Here is a 16,615-nt window from a genome sequence, read left to right as displayed (position 1 = left end):
CCCTTGAAGTGGTCCAAGCTGAATTATTTCATTTTGGTTTCTTCATAAATTACATAGTAGTGAATCTATCTCTGTTATGTATTACTGTACTACACTACAATTACTCGTAAATCTAGATGGGCAACTTCGGCTTATTTTGGATCTGATTTTATTTCCGTCCTTAGGTTTTTATCTTTATGGGCTTATTAACCATCAGTTTGCAAATACAAAATGGTTCATTAATTTATAACTAGTTGTTGCTATCCATTTATAATTAGGGCAGGTTCAGAAAAGTGGGTTACACTATGATCCACAAATATCTTTACCAGACTAGCAGTCTCTTATATGATTGGGAGGAGAGAAATGTACGACCAAGTCAACCAAACTGTATATCCTTTTTATAATAGATGAAAAAAAATAGGAAGCTACCTGTTAACTAACCCATGAGCCACTGTACACCCATCCTTAAACGGCCTTATAGGTTTAATTAACTTAATTTGGGTGGTCCTCATATGCAATTAATCCAAAGCCGCAAATGCATCCACCCTCACCGAAAATAAGGAAACTTCTACTTTCGTCCATATCTTGGTGACAGCTTCTGCTTTTGTCACCTCCTTTGTCTTCCTCCTCATCAATGTGATGCAGAGGAGGATGCAGAAGCCCTACAAACACTTTGAACACATGAAGGAGAGATTTGATTAGCTTAGCTTACTTATATGCATGGTTTTTAATGCACTTTTCGTTTGTTGTCCACTCCATTTTTTCAGAGACATAAAGAAAAGGAAGGAAAACCCATTTTGCAGAAGATCAACAAGAGTGAGTGATACATAATATCATCATCACGCCAAGATGAACGACTTATTTTCGAGCTCGTTCAAGAAATACACTGACCTGAAACAGCAGGCCTACCTGGACGATATGGAGGCCGGGAAGGAGACTATTAATCTTGACAAGTTCTTCGAAGATGTCGAGAATGTGAAGGAGGACATGAGACAGGTTGATAAGCTGTACAAGCAGCTACAAGAAGCCAATGAAGAGAGCAAGACTGTGCACAATGCTAAAACCATGAAAGAGCTCCGAACCCGCATGGACTTGGATGTCGAAGCAGGTCCTCAAGAAGGTCAAAATCATAAAGGGCAAGCTTGAAGGTTTGGAGCGTTCAAACGCAACTCACAGAAACCTTCCTGGTTGTGGCCCTGGCTCCTCCGCGGATCGAACCAGGACCTCAGTGGTTAGTGGTTTGGGGAAGAAACTCAAGGACATGATGGATGACTTTCAGGGATTGAGAGGTAGAATGACAGCTGAGTATAAAGAAACAATAGAGCGCAGGTATTTTACTATAACCGGAGAGAAAGCGAGTGAGGAAACTATCGAAAATTTGATATCGAGTGGAGAAAGTGAGAGCTTCCTGCAGAAGGCTATTCAAGAACAGGGGAGAGGTCAGATTTTGGACACCATATCAGAAATGCAAGAAAGACATGATGCTGTGAAGGAGATTGAGAAGAATTTGATTGAGCTCCATCAGATATTCTTGGACATGGCTGCTCTGGTTGAAGCACAGGGTCACCAACTCAATGACATTGAGAGCCATGTCATGCATGCTAGCTCGTTTGTCAGACGCGGCACCGACAATCTTCAAGAGGCCAAAGAACAGCAGAAGAAATCAAGGAAGTGGACATGCATTGCTATAATTCTTGGAATAGTCCTCGTCATTCTCCTCCTAATTCCGATTTTGATTCAAGTTTTGCCTCATATGTTGTAGGAAGATGAAAATGGGGGAGACTTTTACTTTGTTCTAATTGGAACTCTGAATGCATGCATTTATTCTGATTCTAACAATAGGAACATAGTTAGATCTTGCACGAGTTCAGATATTAAAAAAAAATACATAAATAAAAAATTTTGGTTCTCGAGGGGTGATGTTTCAATGTCTCACAAACTCCATTTGTGACACAAAAATATAGCAAACTTAGATATGGAGGTTCAATGGGTTCGTTCATTCACATTTGGGCATCTTTAAGCTTTTGAGTCTCTCGGGCCACCAATCATGAAAGCGACCAAATTTGCAGATGGGGTAAATACATGAAATTCTTATGCGAGGGTTGTAGACATTGTTATAATTGATTTTTATCTCATTCTATGAATGACATTGCATTTATCCCCGCCTCTTCCCAGTTTCTTACAATTTGTCCAAGACTCTCAAATGTTAAAGTTGTGCACCCTTTTGAGTTTGATGAATCTATTAAGAGAAAACGGTTGGGATGAGCTATATATTCTGATATTTAATATTACAGGGTCATTCTATAGTGAAGGCCAAATCTAAGGCCCTTAGATGAGTTTTCATCTCTTTACCGTTGAATCAAACTAACCAATTTGATTAAACAGCTAGCCAATTTGATTCAACAGCTAAGAAATGGGGCATCATCTAAGGCCCTCACTATAGAATGACCCTGTAATATTACAACCAACATTCCAAACAGCATTAAAACAACACAAATAAAGCCACAATTAGTGCACCTATCTAAGATTCTAAACGCTAATTTAATTGAATAAGGCCCCAGTTTGGTGCACCTAACCAAACTCAGATTTCGAGAACCCTGTGGTTGTTAACTTATGGCACAATAAAAAAAGGGCAATAATTTCCCTACTTCAATTTTATCCACTTGCTCTTCTTTTTTAGTTATAAAATGGAGTGTAAGTGGATAAAATTGGAGTGGGAAAATCACCACGCTTAAAAAAAAGGTAGAAAAACTATTCATTTTTGTACAGAGGACAGCCACTCATCCATCAAACAAATTGCTTTCACAAAATGGCCTGATATTGAGCATTTCATTTCAATCAAGCCACTGAGATCATATACCATTAAGAATCAAGTAACCAAATTGAAGTACTTCCTACAATGTAGCTTGAAAATCATATCTGGCATGATTGACACAAAATATCAATACTAATTACTAAGTTCAGAACTCAGGCATACCCAAAATATTATATATGCAGTAGAAATTTAATAAATCCCTTCTGAGAGATCACTGAGGTTCTTGCAAGTAGCTGTGTCAAGTACCATAGTTTGGCAAAGCTGCCATAAATGAGTTGTAGGACGACTCAAGATCAAAATGAAGCTGCCTAGACTGCTGCTCTGTCAACTCATCGGCCGCTCCCATCTTTGACAATCTTGCAATCCACTCCTTCAACTTCACCTTCCCCAAAAAGTCTGGTGGCAGAAAGGTCAACTTACCCAGAGACGTTAAGAGGTCCGAGAGCAGCGGGTGCACCTGATCAACTGCAACCATATTCAGCTTCAATGAGTCCATTGCAGTGATGAAATTCTGTGTGCATTCTGCCACAGCAGCAGCTGAGGAAGTCATGGAGGCAGCTGCAGCAGCCCGATGCTCCACTGTGGCAGGCACCCCTGAGGTCACAAGGCGGTTTATAGCTGCTGGGCAGTCCATCTTGTATGTTTCTGCAAAGCGCTCGATGCTTGGGATGGTGTCTTTAAGCGTGGAAGCCAAAGTCTTAAAGTGGGCAATGAGCTTTTGGCATTCAGTCTCATACGCCGATGAAGAGATCACATCACGAATATATGCCTTTTCAAGCTTCTCGGTGGTCTTTATAATGGCGTAAAGTTCGGCAAAACTATCATACATTTCTCTTTCACGCTTGTCATTCGCCAGCTTGACCTCCATTTTACTAATGTGTATGGGTATACTTCTTTGGGTTAGAAAAGAAGAATCTCAGGTAGATTTGTGTATGTGGAGGATTGGAGAAGAGAACGGGACACGCGCAAAGGAGAGAGAACCTTATTCACTGAAGACAGAATTGCATCCAAAGAAAAAAAAAGTATGAGAATTTATCCCTCACGCAACAACCAGAAAGAGAAAAGAAGATCAAATCAAGATAATTTAACAGAACAAAGTTCAATACAAAGATTCATAACATACCATAAATTACAGTTGTCTTTGATGGTCAGAATTACAGTTAACTAGCCTACAAAACAGAAAACTCCAGTCAATAAAGTGTGTTGCAAAATTCAATTTAGATATGGATCCACTTCTTTATTTAAGAAAAATGATGACTTATATTCTTTTCCTTTTGGCCAGAGAACAAAGATGTCAAACATAGGTCTCTAATTTTATCCAAGTCATGGGAAAACCAAAGCAAAATGTATAATCCTAGCAAGTAAGAAGCATGCTAGAATAATGGAACTAGCTAAACAGCGAAAAGTTCCAGATCACAACCTAAAACACACACCAAGAAAACTACCCTGATTTTCAAAATCTCACCCTACATATAAATATTTCAGCTTGAGCACCACAAACATAGGTATAATGTCTTGGACTCCATTATGCTCAATAAAAACTCTGAAATCTAAGAGAGACCTTGGTTCACCTGGAACCTAAATATACATGAATGTTTAGGTCTTCACAGAAAATTGACAAAAGAAAAAAAAACACATCCATGGCATACCCAGTACACAAACCAAATAGTATCTTAAATTGGCAACAGAAACACACACCGAAAAGCAAATCAGTCTCACTATGTAAACATGAAAGCCATGGCCCCCAATCTCAACTGCGAAAACATGGACGCCATGGCCTTGTCATCTCAAGAGGCCATGCCCGCAGATTAAAAAGAAAAAAGAAGGAATTACAACATCCAAACAACACCGCCAGCATAAATCAGCACCCAAATGAAACGAGCTCAGAAATGTAACCTAAATCCAAGAGCTGAGAGATTACCGAAGAGAAACTCAGATAGAGAAAAGGAGAGAGCTTGGGGCTGCTCCTGAGGTGGGTTGCTGAAATTACAAAAAGAAAAAGAAAAAAGAAAAAAACTCGAGAGAGGGGTCGCGCCACAGAGCGTTGTATATCTGTCTCTCGGAGAAGAAGAGGGAGAACGTCTGATATTATGACACAGAGAAGAGAGAGAAGAGAGAGAGATGGAGGTTGCGTGTGCGTTAGCGTATATGATTGCTGCTGCTTACGGCATCTCCGTGTAGCAGTTGGAAAGCGACAAGGCCTTCTTTCTTTTCTCTGTTTCCCAGACCGCGTCGTTTACGTCACTTTCTGAACATTATCATCATGGACCTCCATAGGCCCATTTAGAACATAGAATATGGTTTTGTTTTGGTCGGCTTGCTAATGGGCCTAATCTTAATGGGCTTCTAGCCTAGAACAGTAATACTTAGAGTTGCATTTTTTTTGGGGGTCAAAATGGTTACATTTAGGGATGATAATGACGCAAATTGGAGCGAGTATGCCATTTATATTCCCATCCTCATCAAGTATTCTCTCGTTATGCCTTTTTTTATCTTCGCAATATTCAAATTGTGGATTCTTGTCTCCACTTTCGTTGAATTAGGTTTTCTGACTCACCCCATAACAAAAATATCAATTTTTTTAGAACTTGAAAGAAGTATTATGAGCCCAATAATCTAATACAAAATAAGAACTTGTTAGCCAAATTAGTGCCTACCAAAACTACAACGTTAATGGTATAAATCTAAATGAAGAATCATGATACCAACTATTCAAAAAAAAAAGAACAAGGAGGGTTTAGGTAGGGGATCTATACATGAAAAATTCATCACATTTGTCTCATTACTCGATTTTTATATTTTATACCCCACTTAAGTTCCCCGAAAACCCTAATAAACAGAGGAAATGACATTCATAGAGTTGTATTCCATGTCAAGTAAGAATTATTATTATTATTATTATTATTTTTGCGGCGATCCATGTAATCCTAATGGTTTAATTATGTACATGTCCCCTGTGTTTTCAAACTTGTCTCGATTACATGTGTTTGCAAAGCGTCTCAAAGTACCCCCAACCTTTTAAAAATCGTCTCACGCTACCCGTTCCGCTTTTTTGACGTTTCGTTAAGTTTTGTTTGAGAACAGTAGCCCTCCCATTTGTTATTCTTGTTCATCTGAATAGTTTTGGGCCTCCATATCCTCCTCCGACCACCCCAAACAACGGCATGGGTATCAAAAGAACCAAAGACGTTGTCCTCTACCACCTCACATCTCGGCGCCAACCGCATCTGATTTGGAACAAGCAAGAAATTGGCTGGTTTTACCCAAAATCTTCATCGCTCGTTCGGGCGATTCGAGCACCATTTTCGATCCATGTATGGTTTTTCAACCTCTCGAGTTGTTCTTCTTGTTAGTTGTGTTGGTTAGAAGAAATTTCGGTTTTGGAGGGTAAATAAGCGATTGAAAATCTGGAGGGGCTTGTTCTCGAATGGGGGAAGGATGAGAAAAAGAATAAAAAGGAAGTGGGGCCCAACGTTCAGAAGAACGTTAAAAAAGCGGTGAGCAGAAGCGTGAGCGGTTTTAAAAGGTTGGGAGTATTTTGAGACGCGTTACAAACACAGTGGTAATCTAAGATAAGTTTGAAAGCACAAGGTATGTACATAATTAAGTCAATCATAATTCTACTTGACAAATAAAATATCTGTATAAAAAATAAAAATTCCAACTCTATAAATCGAGTGAGAAGAAAAGTACACGAGTATTTTCTTAATTATTTATCTTTCGCTCCAACCAAAAAAAAAAAAAATAAAATAAAATTTATCTTTCGTAACAAATTCCAATTCCGGTTAACGGTAGATCGAAGCTTGTGTTCCCTCCTATCCTCCCTCATATTTAGGGTTTTTTCAAACCCAAAATTCCCGATTATTGTATACCCGAACTTTCCCCAGGGATTAGCAACTCTTATGTCTGCAACTTCGTCCATGTCGATCTCTCAGGAATTATACCCATCCCAAGACGACCTTCTTTACGAAGAAGAGCTTCTCCGAAACCCCTTTAGCCTCAAGCTATGGTGGCGTTACCTCATCGCTCGATCCGAATCTCCATTCAAGAAGCGTTTTATAATCTACGAGCGAGCACTCAAGGCCCTTCCTGGGAGCTACAAGCTTTGGAACGCTTACCTTCGCGAACGCCTCGAGCTTGTTCGCAATTTACCCATCACTCACTTCCAGTATGAAACCCTCAACAACACTTTTGAAAGAGCCCTGGTTACTATGCACAAAATGCCTAAAATTTGGACTATGTACTTGCAAACTTTGACGGAGCAGAAGTTGGTCACTCGGACTCGCCGGACCTTCGACAGAGCTCTGTGTGCTCTTCCGGTGACGCAGCACGACCGCATTTGGGACCCGTACCTGAAGTTCGTGAGCCAAACCGGTATCCCAATTGAGACCTCGCTTCGGGTTTATCGCAGGTATTTGAAATATGACCCTACCCATATTGAAGATTTCATTGAGTTCTTGATAAATTCTAGTCTTTGGCAAGAGGCCGCCGAGAGGCTGGCTTCAGTTTTGAATGATGATCAGTTTTATTCGATAAAGGGGAAAACGAAACATAGGCTGTGGCTGGAATTGTGTGATTTGCTTACTAAGCATGCTACGGAGGTGTCAGGCCTCAATGTAGATGCTATTATTAGAGGTGGGATTAGGAAATTTACAGACGAGGTGGGACGGTTATGGACCTCACTGGCGGACTATTACATTAGGAGGAATTTGCACGAGAAAGCTAGGGATATATTTGAGGAGGGTATGACTACTGTGGTAACGGTAAGAGATTTTAGTGTAATTTTTGATTCTTATGCTGGGTTTGAAGATAGTATGCTTGTCCATAAGATGGAGACAGTGGATTTGAGTGATGAAGAGGAGGAAGAAGAAAAGGGAGTAGAAGAGGATGGGAAATGAGGAGGAAGAAGATCTTCGATTGGATGTTAACTTGTCTTTGGCTGAGTTTGAGAAGAAAATGCTTAATGGGTTTTGGTTACATGATGATAAGGATGTAGATTTGAGGTTGGCTCGATTGGAGCATCTTATGGATAGAAGACCTATACTGGCTAATAGTGTTCTTTTACGACAAAATCCCCATAATGTAGAGCAGTGGCACCGAAGAGTGAAGCTCTTTGAGGGCAATCCCACGAAGCAGATACTTACTTACACAGAGGCGGTGAGGACAGTTGATCCAATGAAAGCGGTGGGGAAGCCCCATACGTTGTGGGTTGCGTTTGCTAAGTTGTACGAGAATCACAAAGATATTGCAAATGCAAGAGTGATTTTTGATAAAGCAGTTCAGGTGAACTACAAGACAGTGGATAATTTGGCTAGTCTTTGGTGTGAGTGGGCAGAAATGGAATTGAGGCATAAGAATTTCAAAGGAGCACTGGAACTAATGAGGCGGGCCACCGCAGAGCCATCCGTTGAGGTGAAACGCAGAGGTATCATCTTTAATTGGTTTTCTGTGTGTTTTTTTTATTTCCTGGTCTGCTACTTTCGAGTATGTTACTACATTTTATTAGAGTGTGTGAGTTGGAATTTAAAATAAAAATAAAAATGGAAGAAGCTTGAGTAATTCAGTATTTTAATTGTTCTGTTATCTCAAACATAGAAACACTTCCTGATATATCTTCAGCGTAGAATCCTGCAGATAATTGTTATGCTATTGTTTTTATACTTTGAAGCCATATATTTTGTTATGAATTTAAAGGTGTTTGCTTTGATTTGTTTGGTCTTATCTCTAATAATTATTCCAAATAATGTATTTGAGATCTACAATTGTCATGGACTTCCAAGTGCCTTCATCATTGTAGTTATAATTTTGATATTGCTAAATTTCAGTTCCAGAAATGCTCAAAATAAATTTTTCTCTGAGCTTATGTTATTATTATTATTATTCATTTCCCATTCTTTTTCTATTTTTGGTTTAGACACCTCATTTTATTTCTCACTTCTTTGTTTTGAATGTTGAGCTATAACTTATGTGGCATTTGTGGAGCTATAACTAAACTTCTAACCTTTGGCTTATGCTTTTGCAGTGGCGGCTGATGGGAACCAACCAGTTCAGATGAAGCTGCATAAGTCCTTAAGAATTTGGACTTTTTACGTGGATTTAGAGGAGAGCCTGGGTAAATTGGAGTCCACCCGGGCTGTTTATGAGAGGATACTGGATTTGAAGATAGCCACGCCACAAATCATAATCAATTATGCATTGCTTCTGGAGGTATGGCATTCCTTTCATTGCTCTTTTCTTGAATTTTTACTTATAAATTTCTTATGATGACAATTTATCATACGATGATAATTTGACTGCGCAGGAGCATAAATACTTTGAAGATGCTTTCAAGGTGTATGAAAAAGGTACCAAAATATTTAAGTACCCACATGTCAAAGACATATGGGTTACATATCTCTCTAAATTTGTAAAGAGATATGGGAAGAAAGAACTGGAACGTGCAAGACAGCTATTTGAGGATGCTGTTCAAGCGGTAAGAACATTATCAGTCCCTTTAGACTTTATTCTGGTAATATAAGTTACTCTGGTATTTCTAAAGCACTGGATTCTTGATTTTTTGACAATTAGTAGAGGATTACACGGTTTATCTGAGCTGAACATGACTAGTTTTCACCTTGGTTTGGTTAATGAATATACTTTTATCTGATTAGCAAGTTGATTATTGGGATTCTGTCTTGTCACATCATTCTTGCATCCTACTATCCATTGTTTAAAGTGAACTTGACTGGATATTGAGGTCTAATTGCAATTGGTTTTTGTATGTCTGCTTGTGGTCTACGTTTCATTGACAATCAATGGGGCCTGCAACACTGTTTACTTGCGTCACTGTGTTTGTTGTGTCCAATAATTATCTTGTTGTCTTCACACTACGATTGTAAATACTCTATTACTCTGTCTTGGGATGAATGGGAGGATACCCTGATTATTATAAGCCAAGCTTGTTTTGAAGTGTGCAAGGACCTTCCTCTGTGTTATTTCCATGAATTCAATTGTGAGAAAACGTGGTAGGTCTTAGGTTCATAACATACCAAAATAAATGTTGAAACTTGAGGACATCTGGAGCACATGGGAAATTACTTAATTTTAATCAACATGTTAACCTACCTTTAGCCTGACTTGCTAGATCTTGTATTTTTTTGCGTGTCCAGATTCTCCTTCTGGTTTGCAGATGCCAATCACTCTACTGACTGATGTGTATTAGTGTGTGTGTGTGTGTGCGCGCGCGCTCTTCACATCTTGGAAATCTTTTTTAGGTTTGAGTTCAACATGCTAGAATGTTGCCTTTGTACATCATTATTTTATTGTGTTACTAACCTGAAAATGGTATTTCAGGCGCCTGCTGATGCAAAGAAACCTCTGTATCTTCAATTTGCGAAGCTGGAGGAGGATTATGGTCTAGCAAAGCGCGCTATGAAGGTCTATGATGAAGCAACTAAGGCTGTTCCAAACCATGAGAAATTGAGCATGTATGAAATCTACATTGCCCGTGCTGCGGAGATATTTGGCATCCCCAAAACAAGGGAGATATATGAGCAAGCAATAGAATCCGGTCTTCCAGACAAAGATGTGAAGACAATGTGCTTGAAGTATGCTGAGCTTGAGAAGAGCTTAGGAGAAATTGATCGTGCTCGGGGGGTATATATATTTGCATCACAGTTTTCGGATCCACGATCTGATGTAGATTTCTGGAACAAATGGCATGAGTTTGAGGTGCAACATGGAAATGAAGATACCTTCCGAGAGATGCTTCGAATTAAGCGAAGTGTTTCTGCAAGCTATAGCCAGGTTTGTTTTTATCTTAAATATTTGTTACCCTTAATTTTTGTCAGCAACCTAGGTAGAGGTTCTTTTGAGGTCTTAGAAAAAGAATTCCTCAATTGCTCATTTCAAATCTCTCTCTCTCTCTCTCTCTCTCTCTCTCTCTCTCTCTCTCTCTCTCTCTTTTTGTTCTTATAGACACATTTTATACTACCCGAGTATATGATGCAAAAGGATCAGAGGTTGAACATGGATGAGGCAAAAGACAAGTTGAAACAGGCTGGAGTTCCTGAAGATGAAATGGCTGCTTTAGAGAGGCAGTTGGCACCAGTGGCTAACGGTACTACCACCAAAGATGGTAACAGAAAAGTGGGCTTTGTGAGTGCTGGAGTAGAATCACAGACGGACGGAGGGATCAAAGTTGCTGCAAATCATGAAGACATTGAGCTACCCGATGCAAGTGATTCAGAAGATGATGAAGGGGTTGAAATTGCACAAAAGGAGGTCCCATCTGCTGTTTTTGGAGAGTTGGCTAACAAGAGAAAGGAGGCTGAAAAAGATGAGGGCGGAGATGGTGCTGCTGTGACCAAGGACGGTGACAGCCACATTGGCGCCCTTGAGAGAATAAAAAGGCTAAAACGAGGCGGTTGATTTAAGAACAAATTGAAGCATATGTCGACTAACTGTTGAGCCCCCTGTATTCTGGTTTGTATCTTGGACCTGTATATCTTATGCAAGAAAGTAGCTGTAGTTTTCTGTTCACACTCAAAATGTTACTGCTGGGTAGCGGAGTCTGAAAGGGGCTTCTTCTTGTTTGCAGATTTTGAAAGAGGTTCAACGGAATGAAGTTACTACATTTCCATTAGGGTTAATTTCGATTAGTACCCTGAACTCTCACCCTTAAGACATGTTTGCTCTTGCACTCTCAATTTTAATGATTACATATCTTAAGCTTTTCAATTATTTACAATCTGATTTCGGCGTTAACTTTGACATCAAAATTTCCGTTAATTGCTTGCATGGCATGCATGGGTCTCACCTATTCACATATTTCGATGTCAGTCGAAGAGTATTTTCGGGTAATTGGCGTCTTCTCGTCCATAAAGAACACATTGTATGCATTAATACCAAATTGTTTTATAACTCCCTTCAACTGACATTGAAATAAGTGAATAGGTGGGACCCAAACTTGTCACGCAAGCAATTAACAAAAATTTTGACGATGAAGTTAACGCTGGAACCATATTGCACAAAATTGAAAAGTTTAGCGTATGCAATCTTTAAAATTGAGAATGTAGGAGCAAATGTGCCTTAAAGATAAGAATTCAAGGTACTAAGTTGAAATTAACTCTTTCTACTAAGATAAAGCTTAATTACACTAATGTCCCTTGAAACTTTAGTCAAATTTTACTTTGCTTCTCCGAACTCAAAATGACTCACTTTCATCGTTTGATCGAGATTTGGTGACCTACTTTACCCCATGCTGTCAACTTCATCTAAAAATGGGGAAATTAGAATGCTTTAATGGTTAGTCCAATGGTCACCCACAAAACTAACAAGTTTCCAATGATGAGCTTTCAATTGTTATATATATTTATCCCATGAACTTCTTGAAGATTGACCAAAAAAACACTTCTTGAAGAAGTAGCTCCCGGAGAGGTGGTTGTGGTTGCTGTGTCTTGCTTGGGTGTGATGGTGGTGACTGTTAGGTTTTCAACATTTTATCCTTTTTAAAATGTAGTTTTAAGTTTTTATTTAATTTTTAATTGTTAGCGTATTTAATTATGTTTTTATCTATATGAAGGTGGGTTCCACTTGCCACGTCACCCACTCAATTAGTGGATAATAATCCAAGTGTATGAAATTACAAAAACATCCATGTCACATCATCGAAGTTAACAGATTTTTGAATGAAGTTGACAACAGATGATAAAGTGGATCATCAAACCTCGGTCAATGGATGAAAGTGTATCATCTTGGGTTTGAGAGGGATAAAATGAGATTTAACTGAAATTTTAAGGGCATTGATGTAATTAAGCCTAAGGTAAATAACTCGTCTCATTCTCAAGTTCTCAACAAGAAAAATAATGCGTCATTCATTATGGGTTTGGATAAGAACCAACCAAGCAAATCAATTATAAATTAATGAGCTTCACACAAAACTATAGGGTAGGGCCCATACAATTTAGACAGATGGAAAGCCATGTTTAGGTCACTTAGAGCATTCATAATGATGCTCTCTATTTCATTAAAATTTGGCTAAGAATATAAGAAAGCTATTTTAGGAGCTCTCTAAAAATTTCAACTCCAACCATATTCCTTAATTTGGAGAGTCATAAATGCTTTAACTCTTTTTTAATTGGTCCATCTGTATTGTAAAATAAAATAGTTAATTAAATAGAAATACTCATTAAATAGCATTAAATAAAAGTTTGCTAAGTCTAAGTAAAAAAAAAATATATGCAACAAAATATAAAATTGTTATGTATTTATAAGGAAAGTGAATAAAATTGTTATGTATTTATAGGGAAAATATCCATAATTTTTGGTTTTTATAAAAAAATTGATTTTTTTTGGCTGGGCTGGTGGGACCAGCCATTGCCGAGCTCTTTCTCTGGAGTTGGGCTGCTAGGGGCCTTTGCGAGGTTTTGGGTGAGCGCTGGAGATGCTCTTAGGAGCTCATAGAGGAATTCTTATTTTATGAGGTGGATAGGGAGTGGTTGGAGTTGCATTTTTACGATTCCTCTCTAAAATTTGTCTAAGAAGATGGTTTAGGGAGCTCATTGTGGATGCTCTCAGTCCCTTAACTATTTTGACTAATCATAATTATGGACCAGTGAGTTTCCAGAAGTCTCGGATCAGAGTTTTCTCACTAATTTTAAGTTTTTATTCACTAAACCAATTCAAAATTATGGTTTTGCCAAAAGACCAAAGTAAGAGAAAAAGAATTTGACAACTGAAAAAACACAATCAAGACGAAGATATACACAAGTTACAACAACAACAAAAATACTTAAATAGATTAAAGTTTCTTCCTTTACAATACAACCAAAAAGAGAAGAAAAGAAAAAAGGTTTCTTTCTTTACAGACGGAGAGACTGACTGACTTATACATATATATATATATATATATATATTTCCTTCCTTTTCTATGACTATATAACTTTGTTACATGAATTATGAATCAAATGGAACTTTGAAAAACAGAAACAACCCCAAAAAAACAATAATTGTGAATTTGTAACTCCCATCTTTTTCTTTTCTTTTTGATTAAAATTAATTTCAATCTAATTTTAAAAATCTCTTTTGACTAAATTAGGGAAAAAAAAAAAACTTTGACCATATATGTGATTAATGGCTTCCACGCTTGACCGTCTCCATGTATTGATTCAACGACTCTTGTCTCTGCAACCTCATTTCCTCATTGAACTTGTTTATGAACGCTTCAACTCGGCGGTTCAACTCGTCCTGGCTCAGCGACGGCTCTTTCCTCAGCTTCCCTACGCCCCCAGCCGATGCTGTCACTTGCTGCTGATTCGTCCAGTCCTTGAACGTCTCTGAGTTCAGCACCGCTGACGTGTCCACTGCTGAGTCAACCTTGAGTTGAACTTGACGGCCGTGATTCTCCCACGTCTCGCTCTTCTTCATGTGCCTGCTCAACGGCATCGAACGCCCTTCCGTTATCGCTTTCCACGTGTTCTCCAATGTGTCGTGCCGTTTTGGCTTCGCTACTCTCAACGGCTTCCCACCTGGCAAAATGTTTCCCGGTTAATAAATCGCTAAATGACCACTGTACCCTTATGAGACAGAGCATTTTTTACTTTTCAACCCTTGATTTAAAAGGGTGTCATAGACAATTCAATCGCACCGTGTACGAAATAGACATATACGCACGCCACATTGGAACTCTACTTTGTTTTCAAACTTCAACACCGTTACTTCACTACCGGCAAACGAAGCTCTAAACCTAGACCCTAATTACGATTATATTAATTAAACAGAAAATTACGACCACGAAATTGAGAATTAAATACCTTCAGGACTGGATCTAGCCGGTTTCCGGTGGCTGAATCTCACAGAAACCAGAGGTTTCTCCACCGGCGAAGCAATCTGGTCGGATTTCATCACACTCTTCGGCGGCGTCCACGTGGAGCTCGATATCACAACCTCGTCTTCGTCTACACGAACATCTTCAACCTCCGGCGAAGCAATCTCGTTGGATTTCATCACACTCTTCGGCGGCGTCCACGTGGAGCTCGAGATCACAACCTCGTCTTCGTCTACACGATCATCTTCAACCTCCGGCTCAGGCTCTGCTTCTACAGAGTCATTGATCACCGCAGGCCTCTCCTCGTGCACCTCCTCATGAACTAGAGGCCCTAGATATCTCCGCTGCTCGTAAACCGCCGTCGTCTCCAACTCCAAGACGGTCGATTCAGACTCTTCCGGTTGAGGCTTAGGCTGAGGCGAGCGGTCGTGGTGGAACCTCGAGGAAGCGACGATGGTGATGATGATGCCGTTGATGAGAACGTAGATATACGGAGGCCTGAGCAAGGATCGGAAGGAGGCGCACACGAGCGGCAAGTGAGAGGCTACGAATTCCATCGCCAGTGGAACGGAGAGCTTCATAGCCCACGCCAACGCTACCACGCCGCTCGAAATTAGCACAATCTTCAAAGAAGCAATCCACCCCATTTTGATTTATAATTATAATCAAGTCTTAATTATGTACTTAATTATGGTGAGGGATTAAGTCTGAAAAAATGTTGTGTTTGTAGTGAGAAGTAATTGGTAGTCCTGGTGGATTGAGTGATGATGCATGGAGATATACATATATAGAGGGAGGGAGGGAGAGTAACGGACGCGCTTTTCTAAAGGGGTTTGAACCGTTGGATCATTCGGAGGAGGAACGAACGGCTTAGATGTTCGGGGCGGGCCTACTTGTACAGTGTCGGAGGAATATCCACGTAGGGGCCCACGTATCAGAGCTGGACGCTAGAGTCTCCCCTTAATGCGAGTGACATTTTTTCTTCGTCAATCGTGGGCATGGCATGATTATAATTTGTCAAGTTGGCAACTTTTGATAAGTGACAGTGTAACAGTCTAGTTTCTATCTCAAGAGTTATGCTCCTAAATTTGGCCTCTTGATAAACATGATAATTCATATTTAATTAACGGTTAGAAATCGTAGTTCAAACATGAATAAAATCTTTCCATTTTACACGAAACCTTTTTTTTTGCAATGAGGAAATTCAGGAATTAGAATTTGATGAACTACTTCTTAGTTGATTGCATTATTAATTTTGAAGATATTTAATTACTTATTTTAATGTTAAACTCAAATTTTTATTATGTATGTTTAATAAAGGTGAGGAAATCACAAATTTAAATTATTCTGACAGAAAAGTAGGAATTAAAATCATTACAATACTCTTTCATAAACTCTTTTTTGTAAATGGGGGGGTCGCAAACCTTTTTTGAGATCAAGGTAAAGAGGTTTGGCTTTAGCCTTTAGGTGACAGAAAAGTTTAGAACTAAATCCAAAATAGAAAGCACTAATTTGAATATTTAAATGGGCTGAAGAACGGTCTTAAGACCGTTAATCAAGGACAGTGTAGAAACATCCTGGAAATCACCCTAAGCTGGCTTACAAGTGACACGTGTCTTGCAACACGTCTAAGGCACCTCTAAACCGACCACGACCACGACCACGACCACGCCCTCGCACCATATCGATCTTTCAGGTACAGCTGGGTTAGGAAAATTGCTTAATTACTTCCGTTATTTTCATTTTACAAAAGATAATTAAAATTAGTGGAAAGGAGGCCAGATTTGTTTTCGTCTTGAAGCTTTGTAAATTATTATTATACAAATTCATAAATAAACCAAATCTTAGACATATATTTATAAAAAAATTCAAACACTATTTAAACATAGAAACACACCCAAAATCAACCCCAAAATCAACAATTGTATATTTTTGGGTGTGTTTATAAATGAGTTTTGAGTGTGTGTAATGATGGATTTTGGGTGTATTTATAAAGTATTTTGGGTGTTGAGTTT

At 39.0% G+C, this 16,615-nt stretch overlaps 4 protein-coding genes across 6 annotated transcripts; 2 read left to right on the top strand and 2 right to left on the bottom strand.

The window, feature by feature from the left end:
* Positions 1-692: 692 nt before the first annotated feature.
* Positions 693-1,892, top strand: LOC103324635 (syntaxin-124). Its single transcript, XM_008226716.3, is given in 2 exon segments — positions 693-1,083; positions 1,085-1,892. Coding segments are annotated over 2 exon segments (912 nt in total). The 5' UTR covers positions 693-828; the 3' UTR covers positions 1,742-1,892.
* Positions 1,893-2,779: 887 nt separating this feature from the next.
* On the bottom strand, positions 2,780-4,851 carry VPS28-1 (vacuolar protein sorting-associated protein-like protein). 3 transcript variants are annotated; one of them, XM_008226714.3, is made up of 3 exons: positions 4,716-4,851; positions 3,918-3,963; positions 2,780-3,783 (listed from the first exon to the last, which is right to left on the bottom strand). In XM_008226714.3, exon 3 carries the CDS (start codon positions 3,660-3,662, stop codon positions 3,033-3,035), a length of 630 nt encoding a protein of 209 aa, XP_008224936.1. In that variant the 5' UTR covers positions 3,663-3,783; positions 3,918-3,963; positions 4,716-4,851; the 3' UTR covers positions 2,780-3,032. The 3 variants fall into 3 exon arrangements, with proteins under 3 accessions (XP_008224936.1, XP_016648732.1, XP_008224937.1); XM_016793246.2 differs by lacking the exon at positions 4,716-4,851 and adding an exon at positions 4,493-4,580; XM_008226715.3 differs by lacking the exon at positions 3,918-3,963.
* Positions 4,852-6,571: 1,720 nt separating this feature from the next.
* Positions 6,572-11,522, top strand: LOC103324632 (uncharacterized). The gene is given in 6 exon segments (XM_008226713.2): positions 6,572-7,683; positions 7,685-8,219; positions 8,817-9,001; positions 9,096-9,266; positions 10,127-10,579; positions 10,751-11,522. Coding segments are annotated over 6 exon segments (2,784 nt in total). The 5' UTR covers positions 6,572-6,696; the 3' UTR covers positions 11,204-11,522.
* A 2,022-nt stretch (positions 11,523-13,544) lies between these two features.
* Positions 13,545-15,371, bottom strand: LOC103324631 (uncharacterized). Its single transcript, XM_008226712.3, has 2 exons — positions 14,587-15,371; positions 13,545-14,301 (listed from the first exon to the last, which is right to left on the bottom strand). The coding sequence occupies exons 1-2, from the start codon at positions 15,245-15,247 to the stop codon at positions 13,904-13,906; spliced, it is 1,059 nt and encodes a 352-aa protein (XP_008224934.2). The 5' UTR covers positions 15,248-15,371; the 3' UTR covers positions 13,545-13,903.
* Positions 15,372-16,615: the final 1,244 nt, after the last annotated feature.

Source organism: Prunus mume, linkage group LG3 (assembly GCF_029339155.1).
Source record: "Prunus mume cultivar Tortuosa linkage group LG3, ASM2933915v1, whole genome shotgun sequence".
Classification (NCBI taxonomy): domain Eukaryota; kingdom Viridiplantae; phylum Streptophyta; class Magnoliopsida; order Rosales; family Rosaceae; genus Prunus; species Prunus mume.
The sequence above is the reverse complement of the archived record's forward strand: the minus strand, read 5'-3'. Positions and strand labels throughout refer to the sequence as shown.